Source organism: Oncorhynchus mykiss, chromosome 11 (assembly GCF_057628025.1).
Source record: "Oncorhynchus mykiss isolate SJ-2025 chromosome 11, ASM5762802v1, whole genome shotgun sequence".
Taxonomy (NCBI): Eukaryota; Metazoa; Chordata; class Actinopteri; order Salmoniformes; family Salmonidae; genus Oncorhynchus; species Oncorhynchus mykiss.
In genome coordinates, this window is record NC_143032.1 from 15,417,612 (window position 1) to 15,437,630 (window position 20,019).

Sequence of the window (20,019 nt, forward strand, 5' to 3'; positions counted from 1 at the left end):
GATATATGAGCTGTTATTGAGTTAATACAATCCACACAAACGACGAGCTCCGTCAAACTGCCTCCTATGCAGAAGCACTGTGACATCGTCTTTTCGGTAGGACTGAGCATCACACTATCTCAAAATAGCAAAAGAAAACCCTTCAAGTTCAGAGGAAACTTCAAATAAAGGTTAATACTATGAGCGCCACATCCCAGAGGGACGACATGTTCAACTAACCACCAAACATTGCCTTGTTTCATTTATTTTCATAATATACATCCCATTGGTTTGGTGTAATGAAATGCCTGGCCCGGTTGGAGCCAATGGGCTGTTGATTAGTATGTTGTTGGTCATTGGACTGTGTTCAATGGGGCAGAAAGCCAGACCTGCTGCAGCAGATGCAGTAACTCTCTCTGACCCTCTAACTGCTGCTCTGACCTTTCACTCTTAGACAGAATATATGCAATCAGTCACCTCCGCATCACAACACCAACTGGGTGACATCACTCAAACATATGCATGCATCAGGGAGTAAGAAAATCCTGCCTGGGTTATGTTTAATATAGATCACTGAGTAACTGACTAATATGTAGAGACAAGGGCTGGAAATGCCAACACACAGAGTGATGGTGAGAATACTACTGAAGTTATTTTAGCCTGACAGTCAAAGGATACAGTAGTATAGCATTGACATGTTCAAAAGCCTTTCTGATATTCAGACATTCTAGAAAAGCATGAATCTCTATTTCCTGTATTTCAATGTTGTCTAGAGACTTTTTCCAGTCTGTGATGCATGTTGTCATATCAGTACTGTAGAGTACACCGCACCCAGCCTCTCTTTCCAGATCTATCTGGTGTCCACTTCTGTAACTGTAACCCAATTAAAGCAGAGCAATGGCTCTCATTATTGAAACTGAGAGGCAACAGCCACTAACAGGCTGTTCTGTGCCTTCCAAATCTGCAGAAACATTTAAGATAGATGTAAGGGTGAAAATATTTGGTTTCTCTTCTGTAAATATTGATTCTGCACTCCATCAGGTGCATTGTTGTAGCAGCAACTAGTGAGGATCCTAATAAAATAATACATACGCGAGTAGTAAGGACAAATACATCAACAATGAGAAGTGAACACTTTATGTCATGCACCTTTTGGAAATCACCTTTCTTAGCTGGGTTGGGGATGGGGGAGGGGGACATACCCTGCCTTAACTGGGGCCAGGACCCACCTTTGCTGGCTGGGACTCTCCTTGCCTTAGCTGGCTGGGGCCTGGGGACTCGCCTTGCCTTAGCTGGCTGGGGCCTGGGGACTCGCCTTGCCTTGCCTTGCTGTCCACATCCTCTTGTTTCTGCTGTCCTGTCTCATTCTGAATGAGACATCTCGAGGGAGCCTCCTCGTGGCGCCCGCACATATAAAACCAGTGGTTTGCAACTCCCCGACACTGAGTCCAGCCTCGCCCCACGCACGCGTCACCGCTTAATGCATGCTTCAGCAGTTCAGCATCCTCTGCCCCGACCAGCTCAGCGGAATTAACGGCACAACAGCTACCGGACAAAATAACTATCCTCTTCTTTATAGTAAGTGTACCCAGAGCTTTTATTCATCATTATTTATTCAGAGCATGAAACGTTCGTTTCAAAATATATATATATTTGTGGATTAATAATTAAACGTCACTGCTAGTTTATTCAATTTCAAAGGGGCTATTACGAACATGTGCATGATTAAAAAATATAATCTTGCCTTCCTAATTTCTAAATCAGTTTTATTGTGAAAAAAGTTACGCTTTTTTTTCGCGTTCATAGTTGGCTACACAATCAATGCAATGCGATTGCTTTTCGATTTTATGCTCATCCCGTACACAGTCTAGGCTACCATAGGCTATCTCATTAGAATGTGCGTGTCCCTGTGCAGGACGGGTGCCAAGGACCACACCCATTCCGGCAAGTGCTCTGGTTCTCTGGGGATGTGCCTGTCCTGTAAGGGACACAGTTGCCATTAGGGAGAAAGCAGAGGATGGAGTGTGAGGAAAGGACGTGAAATTAGGAAAACAACAGGTGATGCAGTTTATGATAGAAAAACGACGACAGGTAGACTAATGGTTAAAAGCGTTGGGCCAGTAAGCGAAAAGTTCAAATCCCGAGCCGATTAGGTGAAAAACCTTATATTGAGCAAGGCACTAACCCTAATTTATCATGTAAGTCGGTCTGGATAAGAGTGTATTTTAAATGACTAAAATGTACAAAAAAAAATAAACAATTAAGAAATGCTGGCTCAGAATGAACAAAGTGACTACTATGAAGCCTATGCATTATTTATGGCTCTGATGTCAATAACTGGACTTTAATACAAACATTATATTGCTTGACAATGTTCAGTTTTGTACATGATGTATTGTTTTTGTACAGCAGGTGCAGGCTGCCAGTGCTGAAACTGCTCCAGGGTGTTGGTCAGCAGAGCTGCAGACTACTTGTCCGTCTGTCTGTCTGTCTGGGTGAGCAGGACAGAAGGAGCAATGGCTAACAGGGGACCCAGTTACGGGCTGAGCAAGGAGGTGCAGGAGAAGATAGAGCTGAAGTATAATCTAGACTTGGAGGCCCGGCTGGTGGACTGGATCGTAGCTCAGTGTGGGGGGAACCTGGAGAGACCACAGCCAGGCAGACAGAACTTCCAGACATGGCTGATGGATGGAACAGTGAGTCGGCATGACAATGAACAAGCTCAATAAGATTGACTGGACTGCAGTCATTGATAGAGGACGGTCGCTTATACAAGCTAACAATGAGACCAATTTATGCTTACCTCTGCTTTGTTTCTCTCTCCCTCTTTTCCTTGACGAATCTCTTCCTTTCTCCCTCTCTACTTACCTTCTTTATCCATGTATCTGTATTCCTCTTACTCCCCTGTTCTCTTCTCCTCCCTGTAGATTCTCTGTAGGCTCATCAATAGCCTGTACCCGCGTGGTAAGGAGCCAATCAAGAAGATTCTGGAGACACAGATGGCCTTTAAGCAGATGGAGAAGATCTCCCAGTTCCTGCAGGCAGCAGAGGTCTACGGAGTCATCACCACAGACATCTTCCAGACCGTGGACCTGTGGGAAGGTGGGCTGACAGTTCACTGACACATATCATGTCTCCATACATCCATGTGACATTGACATGCATGTCCAATTACGGGGACTCTCACAGTCTTGTCTCTGCTGAGCTCTTTCTGCCTGTACAGTACCTTCAATACTCACATTACATTTACAAGAGCCTGTATAGTCTGGGAGCCAGTCTGTTTCTGCTAACATTCCGCTCATTGTACTCCGTGTCATATGACACAGAGGGGCAGGAAGTGGAATGATAGCTAAACAGACTGGTTGGTATCCAGGCTATTTATAGTCCACTATATGGGTGATACTCCATGGAGACATTGAAATACTTTTTGACATATGACTCAAGAGGTAGCTGTGTTTAAAGTTTGTTTTATTTGGAACCTGTTTGCCTGTTCTTTGCTGTCTGGGTGTGATCCAGTGTTTGTGAGGACTGTTGCTATGGTTACAGGGAAGGATATGGCCGCAGTGCAGAGAACCCTGATGGCCCTAGGTAGTGTCGCCCTCACCAAGGACGATGGACATTACCGTGGCGACCGCGACTGGTTCCACAGGTAATGGACTGGCCACGACCCCTTACTTGGAAAACTCTGTGGCAGTGTTATCTTAATGTTGTGTGAGTGTTGTTCTATGTCTCAACTGTCCTGTCTGTCCTGGCCTGTGTAGGAAAGCCCAGGGTTACCGGCGGGAGTTCTCTGAGGACCAGCTTCGTCAAGGCCAGAGTCTGATTGGTCTGCAGATGGGAAGCAACCGCGGGGCCTCTCAGTCTGGCATGACAGGCTACGGATCGCACCGCCAGATCATGTAGAGACACCAGCCAGCCGCTCAGCCAGCTGCCAGCCTCTCCCTCTGCATGGCTGTGTACTCCAGAAGAAAGCTCCATCACGCCCCTGGAACCTCATGATATGACCCAACCACTTTTCCCCCTTCCCCAGAAGCACTAGCAAATCACACGAGCACACACATACACACACACACACACACACACACACATGCTTTTACTGTTCATCCTCAACCCAAACAGAGTGCTCCTTATACCCCAACCACAATTCTATAGACCTCAGTGCTTTCTGCTTCCCCCACCCCCGCTCTCCATCCAAATGGTCCCACTCTCTCCATTCATATGGTCCCACTCTCTCCATCCATATGGTCCCACTCTCTCCATCCATATGGTCCCACTCTCTCCATCCATATGGTCCCACTCTCTCCATCCATATGGTCCCACTCTCTCCATCCATATGGTCCCACTCTCTCCATCCATATGGTCCCACTCTCTCCATCCATATGGTCCCACTCTCTCCATCCATATGGTCCCACTCTCTCCATCCATATAGTCCTGCTAGCCATTCCCTTCAGTGGATGAAGTCTTCGTAATTCAGTCGGTACAGAGAACCCAAGATTGAAGTCATCCCTCTACAAAACAAGCAAATAGCATTTTACACTTCTAACAAATATTACAGCACGAAACGTTATAGCATGTTACATCTTTTAATTAACTGTTTGTTTGTATGTACAGTAGGTGTGTCTGAGTCATTGTATAGTCCTTTGGGAGGGTTTGCTATACCTCATGAAAAGTTTAATGTGTAACCGAATGGAACTCGGTGAACGATGAGGCCTCGGATGTCTTGTGTCAATATGTGAAGACTTTGCGGTAACTTCTGTAACCAAATGACCATCACATTGTGCCTGGTTAATATAGTAAAGGGACCATAAACTATGCCTTGTATAAGAGACGCCACCCACCCTAATGCAGAGGAATTCATTGACCTAAATTCAGTTCTGTTTTTGTACTAACATTCTGTGCTGTGCATTTATTACTTATGTATAATTGATGTAATGTACTTGTATGTGCCCACTGTCCATGTGTGTTTCAGTCAATCCCATGATTGTTAAAGACCCACAGTATGAAAGTGACAGTAGGATCATTTTGTTCCAGGCCTGATATTGCTTGAATGTATTTTTTTTCCCCTTCAATGTAATTTGTCATGTTTACATAAACAAATATGTTTATATCTGAATCATTGTGTGTAGAAAACATAATAAATTAGGTGAAAACTGATTCTGGAATCGTATTGTTTTTCTGATCTGTGAAATATACTAAAGTCATTGCTCTTGGACATCTATATCTTTGGTTTTCTAATATATATCCCAATGGATTTCCAGTATCAGGAAAGTATACCAGACTTCTAAGGAATGCTATCTGTGAAGATAGGAGAATGTTGTTTAAAACAATCACTCTTCCTAGGCATTCCGATGGGGGTAGTGACAGATGTAAAGGTTCTAGAACACTAGCTGGAAAGGTCAGAGTTTATGGCAATGGTCTAATTTATGGGGGCAAACATTTTAACAACATTGTTCTATTGATGTTTCAGATATAGAAGATAAACACACGAGGTAACATCTCCCCATCCGGAGTGTCTCTACTATTGTGTTCTGTTGCTAATGATTTCAGGCGCTAGCTAGGGGACGTTTTATCCTACTTTGACATTAAAAATGAAATCGATTAGGACAAATTGGGCATCCAATATTAATCTTGCTCTTTATCCCTGATACTCCCTGCACATTTTCATTTGATGACCTCATTCAAGAGGAGCTAGACAGCCACTCAAATTACTGTGCGGATGTAATAACCACAAGCCAGAATTGAAATCCTGCATGCATTGCTACAGGGAAGCAATACGAAACACCACCATTTTGTTGCCTTGCTAACATCCCTATGGTGATAGATACTGTACTCCCAGCACAGTCCAAGCTGGTCATTACAAATCCAGAGAATGGGGAGCGAGAATACTCAATTGGAAGTCTTTGAAGCATTGGCCCTTGAGGGCCCATGATGGGTGTTAGACTCAGAGTCACTCTTTTGCTCCTCCTGCTGGCTGTGAGGTGCATAGCACATGAAGAATTCAAGAAGAACTTATGTGTTTGTGGATACCCAGGAATACCAGGAGACCCAGGCCACAACGGAATGCCAGGCCGAGATGGACGAGACGGGTTCAGAGGTGACAAGGGAGACCGAGGTAAGATAATGGCACAACCTCCTCTGCTAGATAAGTCTCAATTGAAATCAGCTTTTCTGGTCCCATGCTGATACATTTTTGAAAGTTCTTGGTCATTTTATTCATTAAAGGGGAAATCAGCATCACCGGACAAACAGGACAGAGTGGCCCCAAAGAAGACAAGGGGAGCTGGGTGAGACTGTATTTTATTTTATAATGAAAATACTTTGTACAGTTATCACCACTGGCTTTCTCTGACAAGCAGTATTAACATAATTCTATTATCCTTGTATCTGCAGGTACGGCTGGCCTGGCAGGAATCAAGGGAAAATGGGGTGAGAATGGAGAGAAGAGGCCACCGGGGAAGATGGGGCCCCAAGGAGTCTCAGGGCACATGGGCCTCAAGGAGATCAGGTTACCTGAGCGAGGCATCCAAGGGCCCTTGGGACCCCCAGGACGACCAGGTCCGAAGGGAGATCTCGGCCCCCCAGGGTTCAAAGGCAACATTGGTTACGACGGAGAGCAAGGGAATCAGGCGGCGAGACAGGGGACAAGGGGGAGAAGGGGGACACATCGGTTTAACCGAATACACCAAACTCCCACCGGAGAACATGCCGATCAGGTTCGACACGGTGATCTACAACAGGCAGAACCATTACGACTCACAGACCGGACGGTTCACCTGCGCTCTGGCTGGGGCCTACTACTTCACCTACCACATCACTGTGTTCTCCCGTGATGTAAAAGTAGCATTAGTGAGAAACGGGTTGAAGGATAACTACACGAGCAGTTATCCACACCATGGATAACTACACGAGCAGTGAGGACCAGGCAGCAGGCGGGGCTGTCCTGCACCTGAAGAAGGGGGACAAAGTGTGGCTGCAGATGGCTCTTTAACGGGCTGTTTGCTGATGAAGATGATGATACAACCTTCTCTGGGTTCCTGCTCTTCGGTGCAGATTAGGCCCACATGACTCAGTGAATTTGCTTATAGGATGTTACGCTGGAAATGATTACCACCTGTTATAGATGAATGTAGTAGCCTACAGTAATAAAACATGTTTTAATCAAATAGAAATAGAAATAACGTTTTTGTAATATTTTTATGCTACGGCTGATATAGCCTATTATTTAAGATCATATCTCCTCTGATAACTCACCAATCTGACAGATTTCATTTGACAAGTGTTATTGTATCTTGTTTGATTTCAATACCATAATATACAATGTAAAATCCCATTGACTGTCTTTAATTTACTACTCCTGTGTACAATGTGATATGCTGGCTACAATATTCATAAATCAATGTGTGGCAATAGGCTGTATCAGCTGGTGCAATGTCATGACTTCCTGGGTGCGGGAATGATTAGAAAACAGGATGAGCTTCGCAATACCACAAACTGGAAGATTATGTAATTTTTTTAAAGGCATTCCAAATGTTGGTGCCAGAAATGAAGTCCAAAGACGTTAGCACTTATATATAATACACGGCTGTTTTTTCTCAATGGAGCGCAACCTGCTATGGGCGTGCTTTACTGCAGTGTTCACGTTCTGTTTAACTTGGCTCTCGGCGGTGAGGTCCTCTTGCGGTCAGACCACAAAATAATCAGTGCAAAACGTCCTTTGAGTAAATGTGGAACTCAAACTCCGCCCCCAAGCAATCACTGCAACAAGTGCACCGACGCCGTCCAGTAACGACAGCTCGAGCTCCAAAGAATCGACCAGCCTCTCACACTTGAGTACCAACGGATTTCTGAGTTTGTTTGAACCACTTTTATCATTTATCCACTTGTATACCCAACGGCAGATGCTTACTTGCCCGAAACCTTTTACAATTGAGTTTTCCGTTTTGTGAATATTTTAGAACTTCCCAGGTAGCAAACTCATGTTAGCCTACTGTTTCATGTTGCAAGGAGCGAAGTTAGCCATTTGTCTCGACATCTTGCAAGCCAGTTGAACCAGCAGCAGTAGCCTGCTACTTCCGACATGTTTTCGTGTGTAATCATCGATTGCAGGACCCAGCAGACCTTTGGACTTAAGTAGCTAGCTTGCTAACTAACCATTTTAGTAAAGCGTTGACCGAGGATGGCTAACTAATCAACAAAAACAGCTGCTACTCTGTTGATGACAAATATCGGTGGCACAGAACAACACGACTATGAGAAGGGTAAGCAAATGTGACCAACTTGCAGTTCAATGCCATATCAATTGTTCAATTGTAAAAAATGTATGACTTACATCAAACTGGTGAACTATTTTGATTTGAGGATCTAAATGTGTCAGTCTATTGATCAAATTCGTTTGGGTTCTAGTATTGGTTTGTTTCTGTAACGTTAACGAAGAAAATAGGGGGGTCGTTGTAGTGCATTACTCCCTCGGTTGTTATAGTGATGTGGGGGATGCCAGGCACTTCTATAGAGGTGGAGAGGAGGGGTGGGGGCTCGGTCAACTACAAAGTAAGAGGTTTATGGCGAAAACATAAGTTAATTAAAAGCACATAAATAAGCACTTTTTCCTCGGGGGGTGTTTTGCTGGCTTACGCGGAAGAACTGTAACATAATCGCCTTTAACATGTCATTCTCCAGCTCTTTTTCATTTGAAAAATTCCCTGTTACTTATACTTCCTTTTCAGTATGGATTTGTAACAGTAGTAGATTGTTTCCCACTGAATGACATCTTTGTAGACTCGCAAACCCAACTGTCACGCGCCCGTACACCAGGGAGATGGAACCACAGAACAGTTCGACCTGTATAGATGGAGAGTTTTATTTAACTAGGCAAGTAAGGTTCTATCCTGCGTCAGGGGAGAACTCATATCTATCTGAACACATCACACAAACTTTGCATTTTCATTCCAGTGTTCCAGTATCCATATATTAACACGGGTATATAGGAGACAGGTTCTGTTTTACACACTTGTAAATCCACCGTGTCACAGCAGTGGGACTTATATGGATCTTTGTGATTGTCCAACTTTGTTTGAACTTTGCCTCATAAATGCTCATGTCCATGGTCTCAGAGAAGCTTATGGGTAATTCCGTGGGAAAGTCAACCTGAGCATCCACAAGTAAATTTTGTCATTTCCGAATGAAACCATAATTCTTCATATTAAGTTTAGACTTTATTTGAAACATTTAAGTAGGAAATTTGTATGAATTTTGACCATTAAAGTATTGTAGCATACCAAATCTCATGCTTTTCAGTCAAACATATTTCATGGTTCTAGAACTTGCTCAGAGCTTGTTTTTCCACTCACAGCTGTCCCCCAGCTTTAGTTATGAAGATCAGCTGTTAATGAAGCAATTACAAACCTTCTTGAGCACAACGCAATGCAGTGTGCATGTATACAGCCCTTAGCCGTGGTATTAGAGGTCGACCGATTAATCGGAATGGGCGATTAATTATGGCCGATTTCAAGTTTTCATAACAATTGGAAATCGGTATTTTTGGGCGCCAATTTGATTATTTTTTTTTAAATTTAATAAAATGTAATTACACCTTTTATTTAACTAGGCAAGTCAGTTAAGAACACATTCTTATTTTCAATGACAGCCAAGGAACGGTGGGTTAACTGCCTTGTTCAGGGGCAGAACAACAGATTTTCACCTTGTCAGCTCGGGGATCCAATCTTGCAACCTTACAGTTAACTAGTCCAACGCAATAACGACCTGCCTCTCTCTTGTTGCACTCCACAAGGAGACTGACTGCCTGTTACGTGAATACAGTAACATTCAGTATTGTTGTAATTGTCATTATTACAAATGAATAAATAAAAAGATTAATCGGTATCTGCTTTTTGGTTCTCCAATAATCGGTATTGGCATTGAAAAAAATCATAATCGGTCGACCTCTACGTGGCATTTTAGCCACGAACCCCCGAGGTGCCGTATTGCTATTATAAACTGGTTACCAACATAATTGGAGTAGTAGAAATAATGTTTTGTTATACCCGTGGTATATGGTCTGATATACCATGGCTTTCAATATACCACGGCTTTCCAATCAGCATTCAGGAACCAGTTTATTATTGTATATAATCCACTCCTGAAGAATGCTGCTACTGTCTTGTTAGGTCAGATATGTATGCGTTTAGCATTCCTACATGTCCTAGTGTTCATATTAGCGTTTTGTCCTCTGAGCTTGGTGTTGGATTTCCCATTCAGTTCTGACAGACCACAGACAGTAGCATATCAGGTGCATGTGTGAACGAGACGGAGAAAGTGGGTGACACCCTCTACCCAATACCTGGCTTCCCACGATCAAGAGGGGGAGGGGCGTGCTCTCGCTCTCGGTATGCCCTCTGTCATAAGAAAAGGAATTGGGTCATTGTGAGATGACTTCAATAAGCAACATGTGCTTATTTAGGAAGGTGCAGTGTTACAGAACATTCAGACAGAAATGGGCTATATTGTGTAGATAAAATAAAAATTGAACTTTGCTACAGAGTCAGCTGTGTCAGCTGTTCTATACTGGACATTTCTATCGGCAGCATCTTGGAACATTTAGGAGTAGGCTACTGCTTGTATGCAGGCCTGAGCTAGTCAGATTCCATAAATCAGCCCAAATGGCAAACAACTGGGCAATAAGAGATTGTGCCGTGTATATAGAGATTAGTGAATCTGCCCTGTGCCAGGCTTAGGATGATTCTTGTGAACAAGCACACAGACAGGGCTGCCAGTGCCCTATCTTTGGAAATCACTTCCTCAGAATTTAGATGTGATTCTATATAGGCTAAATGATAAAAGATGACTTAAAGACATTTTAACAGTTATAAAGGGCAGACTGTGATGGGAGGAAAGTGAATGATTTTATATTCCTCTTTCCCTCCCTGATAGTAGCTAGAGCAGTCTACTATATACACAATTAGCAGGCGCTCTCTGTGATCTAGATTCCATCCGATTCCTTGTATAGATGGCATCCAAAGATATCGTTTTCTGAGTATACTTTATATAGCCTAGAAACACATGGTTCTGAATTCCATATGATTTGACATGGATCCACCAATATGGCGGAATATTTAAACAATCCATTCCAATAAGCTGGAGTCTAGAGTTGTTTTTCAGTAGCTGTAGAGTGCAGTACTCCCTCTGGTTGTAAAAACTGATAAGGTTTTTAGGCAAAGGACTGTATTGAAGGTTGGTTTGTTGTTGGTATGGGCTTAAGAAACAGATTGTAATTTTGGTGCGCATAGTAAGGAGTCATGAGTGCATTCAGGTGTGTTCCGCGCCAAATCTTCCTCACAATAGACAAACGGGCTTGTTCTGTTCCGGAAAACCCAGGGTATGACGCAATGTCATCTTGTAGTGTACATCAAACAGTGATTATAAATGTTGACACTGTATATGACATGAGTTTTATGATGTGGAAATGTGAAGTGCACATTTGGACTCACGGGTGTTTGGCTTGCTTGTATATCAAAGCTGTGTTATTATAATCCTCAACATCTCATCTTTTAAAATACATTGAGTTCTCTTCATTTACAACATTTCCTCACCAAGACAACAAAGAACATCTGTCAGTCAAAACTCATACAGAGCTGTGAAGCGCAGAGCCTGAGCTCTGATGTCATTTATGGCATGTTACTGTACAGCCACTGTGCTCCAATTTAGGAGCTCATCAATGCCCAAATCTGCCATTCTTGAACTTGTATATGGGTATGAGTGTAAAGGGTTAATAGATCAATAAGAAAATGTTCCAAACCTCTCTGCTAAAAACAGCTAGTTTTCAGTTTGCTCTTTGCTATGAAGCTATGAAGCTTTTTGACCATTTTTAATTTAAATCAACCACAGTAAGGTACTTAAAAACCTCTTAAGGATGGAGCCCTTTTTTTCAATTTTCGCCTAAAGTGACATACCCAAATCTAACTGCCTGTAGCTCAGGACCTGAGCAAGGATATGCATGTTCTTGATATCATTTGAAAGGAAACACTTTGAAGCTTGTGGAAATGTGAAATTAATGTAGGAGAATATAACACATTAGATCTGGTAAAAGATAATACAAATATATATATATTTTTTTGTACCATCATCTTTGAAATGCCAGAGAAAGACCATAATGTATTATTCCAGCCCAGGTGCAATTTAGATTTTGGCCACTATATGGTAGCTGTGTATGTGCAAAGTTTTAGACTGACTCAATTAACCATTGCATTTCTGTTCAAAATGTTGTATCAAGACTGCCCAAATGTGCCTAATTGGTTTAATACATTTAAGTTCATGACTGTGCACTCTCCTCAAACAATCGCATGGTATTCTTTCACTGTAATAGCCACTGTAAAATGGAGAGTGCAGTTAGATTAACATGAATTTAAGTTTTCTGCATTTTCAGATATGTCTGTCTAATTGTCTTGTTACTTAGAACCTCACGCTAATCGCATTAGTCTACGTTAGCTCAACCGTCCCGCAGGGGGACCCACCAATCCTGTAGAGGTTTTGTTTGATAAAAATGGCTGCATTGGACCTTTAAGGAAAACCAATGAGCACATGGCACACAACGGGGGCAATTAAACAATAATGTGCTCAAAGGAACAATATAACAGGAACAGAAAAAACAGAAAACATCCATAGTGAGGGGAAAGGTAAGAAATAACTGAACTGATACTAACACGGAATACGACAGGTAGGTTTGTCAGGCTGCCATTTAAAGGTAGAGTGGGTGTGGCAGACGTCCCGCCTCTGGAACAGGAAGTGGATGGATTGGTGGGAAAGTCTGAGTGGGTGGAATTTCCCAAACTGGTCGAAAGGCTTCCCTGATTCGGACTATACAGTGCCTTCAAAGTATTCACACCCCTGGACTTTGTCTATATTCTGTTGTTTTACAGCCTAAATTGATTAAATGTAGATTTTTATTTACTTCAATTTCCTACACACACTACCCCATAATGTCAAAAATGGAATCATGTTTTTTTTATTTTTTTATTTTTTTACAAATTAATAGAAAATGAAAAGCTGAAATGTCTTGAGTCAATAAATATTAAACCCTTTTGTTATGGCAAGCCTAAATCATTTCAGGAGTAAATTTGCTTAAGTCACAAGTTGTGCACTAATTGTGCAATAATGTGTAACATGATTTTTGAATGATTACCTCATCTCTTTACCCCACACATACAACTATCAGTAAGGTCCCTCAGTTGAGCAGTGAATTTCAAACAGATTCAACCACAAAGACCAGGGAGGTTTTCCAATGCCTCTTAAGTTAGGGCACCTATTGATAGATTTCAAAAAGGGGGGGGGGGGGGGTAAAAGACATTGAATGTTCTTTTGTGCACGGTGAAGTTATTACACTTTGGATGGTGTGTCATTACAAAGATAGTGTCCTTTAATAATGGCTTTGATAGGGGAACTGAGGATGGATCAACAACATTGTAGTTACTCCACAATACTAACCTAATTGACAAAGTGAAAAGAAGGAAGGAAGCCTGTACAGAATAAAAAAAACATATATTTTTAAATGCATACTTTGTGTAAAACTGCTAAAAATGTTGCTTGGCGCAAACACATCACTGAGTACCACTCTTCATATTTTCAAGCATGGTTGTGGCTGCATCATGTTATGGGTATGTTTGTCATCGGCAAGGACTACATAGTTTTTTGTGATAAGTAACGAATAGAGCTAAGCACAGGGAAAAGCTGGTTGTCTGCTTTCAGACTGGGAGACAAATTCACATTTCAGCAGGACAAAAACCTAAAATTCTAGGCTAAATCTACATTGGAGTTGCCTTCCAAGACGACGTTGAATGTTCCTGAGTGGCCTAGTTACAATTTTGCTAGCATGTTTTCACCTTGTCACTATGGAGTATTGTGTATAGTTGGGGGGGACACAACAAAATGTGGAATTAATCAAGAGGTATGAATAGTTTCTGAAGGCATGAAGTATTATATATGACCAACTCATAGTGTGTGTTGCTTTTTGACTGTGCCATAGAGGAAACAAGTGCTGCACAGACTGGTAAAGCCCCCTGATTAGTCCTGGGAGAGGAACAAACACATGCTGAAAGGGGCTTGGTGTAGGGAGCCATCTGTGTTACATCTAACTCATAGAAACTCCACTTCTCTTTGGACCACAGAATGGTTAGTTTTACACACACACACAACCACTCCCTTAGGTCTGTTTTTATTATTTTATTTAACCTTTAACTAGGCAAGTGAGTTAAGAACAAATTCTTATTTACAATGACCCCCTACCGGGGAACAGTGCGTTAACTGCCCTGTTCAGGGACAGAATGACAGATGTTTTACTTTGCCAGCTCTGGGATTCGATCCAGCAATCTTTCAGTTACTGGCCCAATGCTCTAACAATTAGGCTACAATTAGGCTAATTAGGCTGGTCTCATACGTATCAGCGTGGCTAACATGGAAGGTCTCCTACATGGGTATCAGCGTGGCTAACATGGAAGGTCTCCTACATGCGTATCAGCGTGGCTAACATGGAAGGTCTCCTACATGCGTATCAGCGTGGCTAACATGGAAGGTCTCCTACATGCGTATCAGCGTGGCTAACATGGAAGGTCTCCTACATGCGTATCAGCGTGGCTAACATGGAAGGTCTCCTACATGCGTATCAGCGTGGCTAACATGGAAGGTCTCCTACATGGGTATCAGCGTGGCTAACATGGAAGGTCTCCTACATGCGTATCAGCGTGGCTAACATGGAAGGTCTCCTACATGCGTATCAGCGTGGCTAACATGGAAGGTCTCCTACATGCGTATCAGCTTGGCTAACATGGAAGGTCTCCTACATGCGTATCAGCGTGGCTAACATGGAAGGTCTCCTACATGGGTATCAGCGTGGCTAACATGGAAGGTCTCCTACATGCGTATCAGCGTGGCTAACATGGAAGGTCTCCTACATGCGTATCAGCGTGGCTAACATGGAAGGTCTCCTACATGCGTATCAGCTTGGCTAACATGGAAGGTCTCCTACATGGGTATCAGCGTGGCTAACATGGAAGGTCTCCTACATGCGTATCAGCTTGGCTAACATGGAAGGTCTCCTACATGCGTATCAGCTTGGCTAACATGGAAGGTCTCCTACATGCGTATCAGCTTGGCTAACATGGAAGGTCTCCTACATGCGTATCAGCGTGGCTAACATGGAAGGTCTCCTACATGCGTATCAGCTTGGCTAACATGGAAGGTCTCCTACATGGGTATCAGCGTGGCTAACATGGAAGGTCTCCTACATGCGTATCAGCTTGGCTAACATGGAAGGTCTCCTACATGCGTATCAGCGTGGCTAACATGGAAGGTCTCCTACATGCGTATCAGCGTGGCTAACATGGAAGGTCTCCTACATGCGTATCAGCGTGGCTAACATGGAAGATCTCCTACATGCGTATCAGCGTGGCTAACATGGAAGGTCTCCTACATGCGTATCAGCGTGGCTAACATGGAAGGTCTCCTACATGCGTATCAGCGTGGCTAACATGGAAGGTCTCCTACATGCGTATCAGCGTGGCTAACATGGAAGGTCTCCTACATGGGTATCAGCATGGCTAACATGGAAGGTCTCCTACATGCGTATCAGCTTGGCTAACATGGAAGGTCTCCTACATGCGTATCAGCTTGGCTAACATGGAAGGTCTCCTACATGCGTATCAGCTTGGCTAACATGGAAGGTCTCCTACATGCGTATCAGCGTGGCTAACATGGAAGGTCTCCTACATGCGTATCAGCTTGGCTAACATGGAAGGTCTCCTACATGCGTATCAGCGTGGCTAACATGGAAGGTCTCCTACATGCGTATCAGCTTGGCTAACATGGAAGGTCTCCTACATGCGTATCAGCGTGGCTAACATGGAAGGTCTCCTACATGCGTATCAGCTTGGCTAACATGGAAGGTCTCCTACATGCGTATCAGCGTGGCTAACATGGAAGGTCTCCTACATGCGTATCAGCGTGGCTAACATGGAAGGTCTCCTACATGCGTATCAGCGTGGCTAACATGGAAGGTCTCCTACATGCGTATCAGCGTGGCTAACATGGAAGGTCTCCTACATGCGTATCAGCTTGGCTAACATGGAAGGTCTCCTACATGCGTATCAGCGTGGCTAACATGGAAGGTCTCCTACATGCGTATCAGCGTGGCTAACATGGAAGGTCTCCTACATGCGTATCAGCGTGGCTAACATGGAAGGTCTCCTACATGCGTATCAGCGTGGCTAACATGGAAGGTCTCCTACATGCGTATCAGCTTGGCTAACATGGAAGGTCTCCTACATGGGTATCAGCATGGCTAACATGGAAGGTTTCCTACATGCGTATCAGCTTGGCTAACATGGAAGGTCTCCTACATGCGTATCAGCTTGGCTAACATGGAAGGTCTCCTACATGCGTATCAGCTTGGCTAACATGGAAGGTCTCCTACATGCGTATCAGCGTGGCTAACATGGAAGGTCTCCTACATGCGTATCAGCTTGGCTAACATGGAAGGTCTCCTACATGGGTATCAGCGTGGCTAACATGGAAGGTCTCCTACATGCGTATCAGCTTGGCTAACATGGAAGGTCTCCTACATGCGTATCAGCGTGGCTAACATGGAAGGTCTCCTACATGCGTATCAGCGTGGCTAACATGGAAGGTCTCCTACATGCGTATCAGCGTGGCTAACATGGAAGGTCTCCTACATGCGTATCAGCGTGGCTAACATGGAAGGTCTCCTACATGCGTATCAGCTTGGCTAACATGGAAGGTCTCCTACATGCGTATCAGCTTGGCTAACATGGAAGGTCTCCTACATGGGTATCAGCGTGGCTAACATGGAAGGTCTCCTACATGCGTATCAGCTTGGCTAACATGGAAGGTCTCCTACATGCGTATCAGCTTGGCTAACATGGAAGGTCTCCTACATGCGTATCAGCGTGGCTAACATGGAAGGTCTCCTACATGCGTATCAGCTTGGCTAACATGGAAGGGATACAAAGAATAAACCATTTGCATACTTTCACTAGTTGTTGGTTTTTAGTGTTTTATTAAGTTATTTTTCCTGAACATGTTATTCTCTGGTCAGGACAGCACTGATGAGCCTGGCTAGCTAGATTCAATCACTCAGCTAAGCAGACAACCAGTAAAATTAGCAGCTTACCAAAGAATGGCTGTGCTAGTGCTTTTGGCCAATTCTGTCTGGGTCCCATGGCTTAGCTACCAAAATGAGAGAAACCGCTAGAGAAGTGGCTTTCCCTTGTCTAGACAGAGAATATTGTTTATTTAGTTTAACTCTCCGCTCATCTCTGCCCAATTAGCTTGAACTTGGCCTGGGGCAGGACATACGTTGGTTCTGTGAAGCTGAATTGGGGGCTGGAGTTCATTAATGATTATATGTTTATGACTCCTTACATAAGGCTGTGACTTCATCAGCCCAAAGGGAAGGGAGTTGATGACCAAGAGAATGCCTGCCTAAGTGCCCGTCCCCCCCGTGTGTGTGGGGGGGCACATGTATACTGAGTTGGCCTTGACAGTGTCTTCTGAAGTATGTGTAAATGTGCATGTCTTTCAGTTTGTGTGACCCCAGCCCTCCTCTCTCTGGGAGTCTAATCTGAGGCTGGCTCCAGCTGGCAGTCGTGTGGGGGGCTACTCTTCTCTCCTCTCTCTTAATTAACTCTGGACCTGAGAGCCAGAGCACCACTAGCTCCCAGGCTTCACCTGCAACCACACAGGAACCCTGACCTGGAAAGGTAACCCCAGAGAACCACTCACATTCAGCTTCCATATTGTTCAAGCATATCTTAAATAGCCTGCATAGTGCTGTAGTACAGTTGAAGTCAGAAGTTTACATACACGTAGGTTGTTTTTCAAACACTCCACAGATTTCTTGTTAAACTATAGTTTTGGCAAGTTGGTTAGGACATCTACTTTGTGCATGACACAAGTAATTTTTCCAATGATTGTTTACAAACGGATTATTTCACTTATAATTCACTGTATGACAATTCCAGTGGGTCAGAAATTTACATACACTAAGTTGACTGTGCCTTTAAACAGCTTAGAAAATTCCAGAAAATGATGTCATGGCTTTAGAAGCTTCTGATGGGCTAATTGACATAATTTGAGTGAATTGGAGGTGTTCCTGTGGATGTATTTCAATGCCTACCTTTAAACTCAGTGCCTCTTTTGCTTGACATCATGGGAAAATCAAAAGAAATAAGCCGACATCAGATTTTTTTTTTTTTTGAGACCTCCACAAGTCTGGTTCATTCTTGGGAGCAATTTCCAAACGTCTAAAGGTACCATGTTCATCTGTACAAACAATAGTACGCAAGTATAAACACCATGGGACCACGCAGCCGTCATACCGCTCAGGAAGGAGACGCGTTCTGTCTCCTAGAGATGAAGGTAGTTTGGTGAGAAAAGTGCAAATCAATCCCAGAACAACAGCAAAGGACCTTGTGAAGATGCTGGAGGAAACGGGTACAAAAGTATCTATATCCACAGTAAAACGAGTCCTATATCGACTTAACCTGAAAGGCCGCTCAGCCAGGAAGAAGCCACTGCTCCAAAACCGCCATAAAGCCAGACTACGGTTTGCAACTGGACAATGACACCAAGCATACATCCAAAGTTGTGGCAAAATGGCTTAAGGACAACAAAGTCAAGGTATTGGAGTGGCCATCACAAAGCACTGACTTCAATCCCACAGAAAATGTGTGGGCAGAACTGAAAAAGCTTGTGCGAGCAAGGAGGCCTACAAACCTGACTCCGTTATACCAGCTCTGTCAGGAGGAATGGGCCAAAATTCACCCAACTTAGTGGGAAGATTCTGGAAGGCTACCTGAAGCGTTTGACCCAAGTTAAACTATTTTAAAGGCAATGCTACAAAATACTAATTGAGTGTATGTAAACCTCGGACCCACTGGGAATGTGATGAAAGAAATAGAAAGCTGAAATCATTCTCTCTACTATTATTCTGACATTTCACATTCTTAAAATAAAGTGGGGATCCTAACTGACCTAAAACAGGGAATTTTTACTAGGATTAAATGTCAGGAATTGTCAAACTGAGTTTAAATGTAATTGGCTAAGGTGTATGTAAACTTCCGACTTCAACTGTATGTACTAGTTGTACTAAGAGGGTAGAGTAGCACCTAGTACGGTAGGAGGTTCCACTGTCCTACGCAGCTTATTGTGCTGGCCAGGGCAAAACTACACACAATAAGTTGGCTGATCTCTAGATTTTAAGTACTGGCAGTAACTCCAACTCCTTTGAAACAGAACCCTATGATGTATCGTGCCAAATAAACAGGTCCCAACTGGGCTGTGGATGTTGGCACCAGGTTGAGAGAGAAGCCATAGGGGTAGTGTGCATTGTGCAAGGTAGTGGAGCGAGTGGTAGAATAGGAAGATAAGGTGAGTATGAGGTAATGCATTGATAGAGGACTGCCTTGGTGTGCCCTTTCAGTGCTAGAGCAGTCTTTCATTCCCCAACCTTGTCTTACTTAGGGCTGCCGATATGGACAAAATGTCATGTCACGATATTTGTCACATTTTTGGCGGTATTTCATGTTTTTGAATAACACATGTTCTAAATATGCTTTCTCATTAGTTCATGACCCTAGTGGGACAACGCATACATTATAAGGGATTTCAATGGGGCTTTCTCCATTTATACTGTTCAATCCAACTCCAAACAAAAATCATTTTCAGCATTTCCTTCAATTTTACTATCATTTCCCACACTGTTTCACACAGCATGATATGGGCAAAAACATCTAGGCCTAGTTAATTGAACTGTTGGAATCATGGACAAATGGTGATTATTCTATGGTTTGAATATAGTGGGTAGCACCCCTGGGGGGGGCGTGGGGGGAGAGGGGGGTGGGGGGAGGGGAGGGGCGTGGAGAGGAGGGGCGTGGGGAGAGGGGCGTGGGGAGAGGGGGAGAGAAGAGGGGCGTGTGGAGAGGGGGAGAGAAGAGGGGCGTGGGGAGAGGGGGAGAGAAGAGGGGCGTGTGGAGAGGG

At 43.6% G+C, this 20,019-nt stretch overlaps 3 protein-coding genes across 6 annotated transcripts in view; all 3 read left to right on the top strand.

Annotated features, from left to right (window-relative positions):
- Nucleotides 1–376: 376 nt before the first annotated feature.
- Nucleotides 377–5,133, top strand: tagln3b (transgelin 3b). The gene is made up of 5 exons (XM_021620273.3): nucleotides 377–1,557; nucleotides 2,389–2,675; nucleotides 2,907–3,081; nucleotides 3,526–3,628; nucleotides 3,741–5,133. Exons 2-5 carry the CDS (start codon nucleotides 2,496–2,498, stop codon nucleotides 3,880–3,882), a joined length of 600 nt encoding a protein of 199 aa, XP_021475948.1. The 5' UTR covers nucleotides 377–1,557; nucleotides 2,389–2,495; the 3' UTR covers nucleotides 3,883–5,133.
- Nucleotides 5,134–5,904: 771 nt separating this feature from the next.
- On the top strand, nucleotides 5,905–7,034 carry c1qtnf9 (C1q and TNF related 9). The gene is given in 7 exon segments (XM_090189042.1): nucleotides 5,905–6,091; nucleotides 6,202–6,256; nucleotides 6,362–6,605; nucleotides 6,608–6,641; nucleotides 6,644–6,843; nucleotides 6,845–6,957; nucleotides 6,959–7,034. Coding segments are annotated over 7 exon segments (909 nt in total).
- A 605-nt stretch (nucleotides 7,035–7,639) lies between these two features.
- spata13 (spermatogenesis associated 13) overlaps nucleotides 7,640–20,019 on the top strand; it is a 37,607-nt gene continuing 25,227 nt past the window's right edge. For 2 of the 4 annotated variants that reach the window (XM_090189516.1, XM_090189517.1), the window contains exons 1-2: nucleotides 7,734–8,237; nucleotides 17,564–17,741. Coding sequence is in view for 2 of the 4 variants with exons in the window: in XM_090189515.1 (XP_090045641.1) it covers nucleotides 8,229–8,237 (9 nt within the window). In the remaining 2 variants the exon portion in view is untranslated. Of the gene's footprint in view, nucleotides 8,238–17,563; nucleotides 17,742–20,019 lie in introns of all 4 variants that reach the window. The other 2 variants (XM_090189515.1, XM_036934982.2) reach the window with 2 other exon arrangements.

Bases quoted from the DNA above. Each gene is read 5' to 3' on its own strand.
- tagln3b (XM_021620273.3), top strand. From the start codon at position 2,496: ATGGCTAACAGGGGACCCAGTTACGGGCTGAGCAAGGAGGTGCAGGAG. The intron at 2,676-2,906 runs GTGAGTCGGCAT...TCCTCCCTGTAG, and splicing joins CATGGCTGATGGATGGAACA to ATTCTCTGTAGGCTCATCAA. The intron at 3,629-3,740 runs GTAATGGACTGG...TGGCCTGTGTAG, and splicing joins GACCGCGACTGGTTCCACAG to GAAAGCCCAGGGTTACCGGC.